We start from the raw sequence: 6000 nt of genomic DNA on the forward strand, positions 1-6000 counted from the left end.
AACCACAAAAAGGATGACAAAACTAAAAAGGGCAGAAGGTGAAAAAGACTACAGAAGACATTGTAAAACATAAAAATGAAAAGAGCAAACAAAATGAAAAGGGAGCAGGAGTTTTAGAGGATTTTAAAAAATAATGAGAAGACAGGCAAGGAAGATCTAACATAGGAATCATCCCTGAAAATTTTTTTTCAGGATCCCTGAAAGAAATCATATTCACAGAATAAAACAAATGTTTAAAGATATAATTCAGACTTCCCTCAACATAGCAATCTAGCTATCCTGAAACACTGTCCAAGTTAAAAACACTTAAAAATGGAAATAAAAATTTAAAACACCTTTTTAAATGGAGAGCTGAACTGGTGAGAAAGAATGGGAGAATCCTTGGAAGCTGAAATGGAAGGCACGAAGCTCAAGAAAAAAGCAGGCCTGATGCCAGCAGCTACCCAGAATCTTCTCCCAGGCTTGAAGGCCTGGCTTTAACAGGCCATGAGAAAGGTGAAAACAAAAAGATGCTAATTTTAAGTTATTTTATAAACTAGAAATGGGTAGGAAATATCAGAAAGGGAGACAGAACATGAAGACTCCTAACTCTGGGAAACGAACTAGGGGTGGTGGGAAGGGAGGAGGGGGGGGATGGGGGTGAATGGGTGGTGGGCACTGAGGGGGGCACTTGACAGGATGAGCACTGGGTGTTATTCTGTATGTTGGCAAATTGAACACCAATAAAAATAAATTTATTATTTAAAAAAAACTAGACAAAATCTCAATAAAAATATCAACAGGATGTTTTGGAACTAGACAAGGTGATTTAAATTTCATGCAGGGGATTCGTGGGTGGTTAAGTGTCTGCTTTCAGCTCAGGTTATGATCCCAATGTCCTGGGATCGAGCCCCATGTCGTCGTGCTCTTTGCTACCTGCTGCTCCCCCTACTTGTGCTGTCAAATAAATAAATAAAATCTTTTTTTTTAATCTTAAAATAATGGATAAAAGTTCATATAGAAAAGAGTAAAAATAAAGAATAAAGGATTTGTTGATGAAAAACATAGATGGTTATTTCCCCCAATGCTATTTAGGATGCCAGATATGACAATTTACCAGCAACGTCGTCTGAAGAGTCTTCATCACGAGGTATAGCAGGCCTTTTACTTCTTTTGGCTTTCTCAGGCAAAGCTTTGGAAGGCTCTTTCACCCGCATCTGTTATTTACTGAAAAGGTTGGGGTTAGGGTGAAATGAATAAATTTTAATCCTCAAAACTATTTTATTTCATGTATATTAAAATGGAAATGACTTCAATTTTAGGTATTGAACTTCATGTATATTAGGTATTTTAGGTATTTTACTTCATGTATATTAAAATGGAAATGACTTCAATTTTAGTTGGCTTGGTACATTAACAGAAGAGAACATCAGATGTAACCAAAGAAATCTTTATTAAACCAAAATACAAATACACATCATATTTGACTTTCACCAACTACTCCCTAGATGATGTCCAGGTGAATGACAAAACTAAAGTTTTGACCAAGGGAATAAGTGCTGCTTCTGGGTCATGTGCTCCCCTTGCCCTTTCTCCCACCCCACTAGCTAGGAAATTAGTAGAAATTGGAAAAGCCACAATGGGGCAGGGAAGGAAGCCAGGTGCCCAGCACAGCAGAGCCAGCCTATCTGCACTATATGACCCAGCACTGAACTACTGAGAGAGAAATAAATTGTTTTAAGCTGCAGCATTTTTCTTTTTTTTGGTGAGGCTTTCCCCCCACATTTTTATTATGAAAACACTTAAACATCCAGAAAAGTTAATAGAACAATATAATAAACACCCATATGCTTACTACCTAGAATCCACATCTAGAACATTTTGCCCTATTTGTTTTATCTAAATATCAGTATGTACAGATACTGAATATGTGAATATATTTACTTGTTTTTGCTGAACTACTTCAAAGTAAGTTGCAAAGAGCATGTATCTTTGTGCCCCCATAGACCATACTTTCAATAGCAAGGTTGTATAACGCCCCATGCTTAATTTGTTTCTTTCTTCATGGTGTTACTTACCTCTGTCCTTTCTGTTTCTTAAAAACCCAAAATTAATTCTTAAGATTTTATTTATTTTTTTAAAGATTTTATTTATTTATTCATGAGAGACACAGAGAGAGGGAGAGACACAGCCAGACTCCATGCAGGGAGCCCAATTTGGGACTCGAACTCGGGTCTCCAGGACCTCGCCCTGGCTGAAGGCAGCGCTAAATCACTGAGCCACCCGGGCTGCCCAATTGTTAAGATTTTAGATTAAAGATTAAGCATCTTTTCAAACCACTGTATTTGGAGTCTCTGCCTAAATCCTACCTAATATCATCTGTTCTATGGCTAAGCAACACTGCAATTTTCATGGCTATTTGTTTATTTGCTTTTATTGATCAAGGTGGAAGAAACTTTCAACTCAATAATAAATTCTGAATCTTGGGGGGCCTGGGTGGCTCAGTCAGTTAAGCGTCCGATTCTTGATTTTGGTTCAGGTCATGATCTCAGGGTCATGGGATTCGGCCCCATGCCAGGCTCCACCCAGTGGGAAGTCTGTTTGAGATCCTCTCCCTCTTCCTCTGTCTCTCCATGTGTTTGTGCACATGCTATCTCTCTAAAATAAATAAACCTTTAAAAATGAATACATAAATAAATCCTGAATTTTTTTTCCTTTAAGATTTTATTTAGAGAGAGGCAGAGACAGAGAGAGAAAAGCAAGCTCCCCACAAGGAGCCTGATGCAGGACTCGATCCTAGAACCCCAGGATCACGACCTGAGCCAAAGGCAGACGCTCAACCACTGAGCCACCCAGGTGCCCTAAATTCTGAATCTTGATTCAGAATATTCATGAGAGACAGAGAGAGAGGCAGAGGCTTTATATTCCACATAAGGAGCTTTTTAGTTTACCATTTTTAAGAGCCATTTCTTTAACTCCAGAGGTCATCACTCTTGAACTGAGCTGCAACAAATTATGGCCTTCAGGGTTAGAGATGCACAAGGCCTCTGAGTTACTTGACCACTTCATTTCTGACTGCCTTTTCCCTCCAAACTTCCTCATCCACTCACTCTTACCGTCCTACCTTGCAAAATCACTAATTCAAGTATTCCATTCTCTAATCACAAATTCGAATTCTTCCAGCTTTGCCTGTTCAGCCAATCCTATTCACCTTTAGTGCCCAGCCTGACAAGAGGTTGCATCTCACCACGTGCTTCCATGATCACTATAGCAAGGCAGGGAGATGGGGAAGTAGCAATGGAGTGATAGGTCTTAAAGCTTCACTCGGACATGATGTGTCACGTCTCCTCACATTTTAGCAGTCCAAGCAAGTCATATGGCACATTTAACTTCAAGTGGACATGGGTAGGGGGTAGGATGTGGGCTGTGTACAAAGAATGCAACCTTACTATGTACACAGAAGGACAAAACACGTGTGCACAGCCTTAAAGACTACCACATCACTCCTCTAACAGAACTCCAAACCTAGGGGCCCCTGGGTGGCTCAGTAGTTGAGCATCTGCCTTCAGCTCCGGTGGTGATCCTGGGGTCCTAGAATAGAGTCCTGCATCAGGCTCCCAGCAGGGAGCCTGCGTCTCCCTCTGCCTAGGTCTCTGCCTCTCTCTGTGTGTCTCTCATGAATAAATAAATAAAATATTATAGATTTTATAATAGATAAGAGTTACAAACTTCCAGTTATAAAATAAATAAGTCATGGAGATGAAAAGTATCGTATAGGGAATATAGTCAAAAATATTGTAATAATGTTGTATGGTAACAGATGGTGATGCCAGGGTCCTGGGATCGAGTCCCACATCAGGCTCCCTGCATCTCTCTCTCTCTGTGTCTTTCGTGAATAAATAAATAAAATCTCTTTTTTTAAATAAATAAAATATTTTTTAAAAAACCCAAACCTAAATGAACCCAATTAAACACTTTCACCATGTCTGCATCCAAACAGGCTGGAGAAAATCTTGTAAGAAAGCAGATTGGGTCCACCAAATTCATAATCTCAATCTCAATCTCAAATGGATCAAGACATGCCATTATCTACTACACTTCCTGGCAAACCTACTTACTTACTCCTCACACAGCCATCCGAAACCTTCCTCATTCTCCCAAACCTTTAAAAATGAATAAATAAATAAATCTCCATCTCCCTACTTCTCAAGAGAGTATCTAGTCTTCTGCTTTACTGAGGGAAAAAAGATATAATCAGATGGCAAATGTCATCTTTCCACCGCCAAACTTACAGACTTCCCTCCAACTATTTCAAATTGATATCCTGAAAATATAGGCGTAACTAAAAGAATCCAGGAAAAAAAACGGCTCTTGGAAACTGCTCATACCTTTCCCCAGCTTCTCAAATCACCTCTTGATAAAGACAGAACACATAGATAGTGCTTGCAGGATAACAAAAAGAACCAGGTATTTGACCTACATTCTATAAAAGGTCTGTAAAAGACAGTGACTTAACTTGGCCACATAGTCAATTTCTAGTGATTTTTCTGACACTTGCAGTATGTCTATACATAGATATAACTCTGGACGGTAACCCACTATTCAGCACGTATCTGTATAGCTCTCTTTTTCTTTCCTTTTTAGGCAGAAAGAGACAAAATTAAAATCCGATTATAGATCTTCAAGTACTTCCTATCACCAATATTGCATCTGGGGAGTTCCAAGACCACCCTCACATTTGAAGATTCCCTGGAAGGACTCACAGGACTCGGCATGTAGTTGTACTCATGGCTAACTTTTATTACAGCAAGGCAGTATGGACATACAACCTGAGCATAATGGAAAAAGACACAGGTGAAGTTTGCAGGAATCCATGTGCAGGCTTCCTTATTATGTTCTCTTCCTCCCAGAAAGGGTCAAACAGAGCGCATTCTTTCTCCTCAGTGAGGAAAATCCAGCAATGTCTGTGCAATGTTTCTGCCCAGGGAAGCCCATTACAGACTCACAGGCCAGGGTTTTTTCTGGGGGCTGGTGACTTTGACACAAACAGCAGTGCAAGGCATAAACTATATTGTTCCCAGATGCCAAACAAGGTGTAGCCTTGCAAGCGGATCTTTCTAAGGATAGCCGTCTCAGGCCTGGTAGGTTTATTCTTTCCAGGACAAATAAGTTCTGGCCCTTTCTTTCATGCGGTTTCCCAAACAAATCTTTCCAGCTTTCAACTTTAGTATTCCTCTAGCATGTCTTTTCTCTGCTGTAAGATGTGCAACTGAGTTGTTTAGAAATGTTTGATTAAAAAAAAAACAACAAACACATGCTAGGGGTGCCTGGGTGGCTCTAGGCCTTAAGCATCTGCCTTCCACTCAGGTCATGATCCCAGTGTCCTGGGATCCAGCCCCACCTCAGGCTCCCTGCTCAGCGGGGTGTCTGCTTTTCCTCTCCACCCTACTCGTGCGCTCTCTCTCAACTAAATAAAATCTTTAAAAAAATTAATTAAATTAAAATTCAAAAACATGCTATACAAACAAAAGCCCATGGTCTCAAAAAAATAAAACAAAATTTTCCCCCACCCTTGGACTGTTGGGTAACTATCTTCAGCGCGGGGAGGACACAACTCTCCTTTTGGTACCAGGCTCAAAGATGAACAGCACTTACGTGCTTCTGCTGAGCATCACGCTCGGCTCCAAGCGCGCCAAAGACACTGTCCCACTGGATCCCAACCACCTTACGAGACAGGTACACGCTGGAAACACACACACAGAGGGCAAGGGACCTGCAGAGGTCGCCGAGCCAGGGGGCGGTGCACGGGGATCGAGACCCCGGCAGGACCCCGGCAGCCCGTCGCCAAGGCGCCCACCACCAGCACCCAAGTTCCTCAAGAGAAAATGGGCGGGAGGAGGGCGCGCGGGAGGGAGGCGGGAAGGCTGTCGGGCGGCGCGGGGTCCCAGCAGGCGGAGGCCCGGCCCCTCCCGCGGCCCCTCCCGCGGCCCCTCCCGCCCAAACACCCTCGGCCGCCGCCCA

At 42.0% G+C, this 6000-nt stretch overlaps 1 protein-coding gene across 1 annotated transcript in view; it reads right to left on the minus strand.

The window, feature by feature from the left end:
- USP45 (ubiquitin specific peptidase 45) overlaps positions 1-5718 on the minus strand; it is a 73107-nt gene extending 67389 nt beyond the window's left edge. Inside the window, exons 1-2 of the mRNA XM_072737892.1 lie at positions 5635-5718; positions 1097-1206 (exon numbers count right to left, since the gene is read on the minus strand). Coding sequence (XP_072593993.1) covers positions 1097-1196 — 100 coding nt within the window. The 5' untranslated portion in view covers positions 1197-1206; positions 5635-5718. The remainder of the gene's footprint in view (positions 1-1096; positions 1207-5634) is intronic.
- Positions 5719-6000: the final 282 nt, after the last annotated feature.

Source organism: Vulpes vulpes, chromosome 1, assembly GCF_048418805.1.
Source record: "Vulpes vulpes isolate BD-2025 chromosome 1, VulVul3, whole genome shotgun sequence".
In the NCBI taxonomy this organism is placed as follows: Eukaryota; Metazoa; Chordata; class Mammalia; order Carnivora; family Canidae; genus Vulpes; species Vulpes vulpes.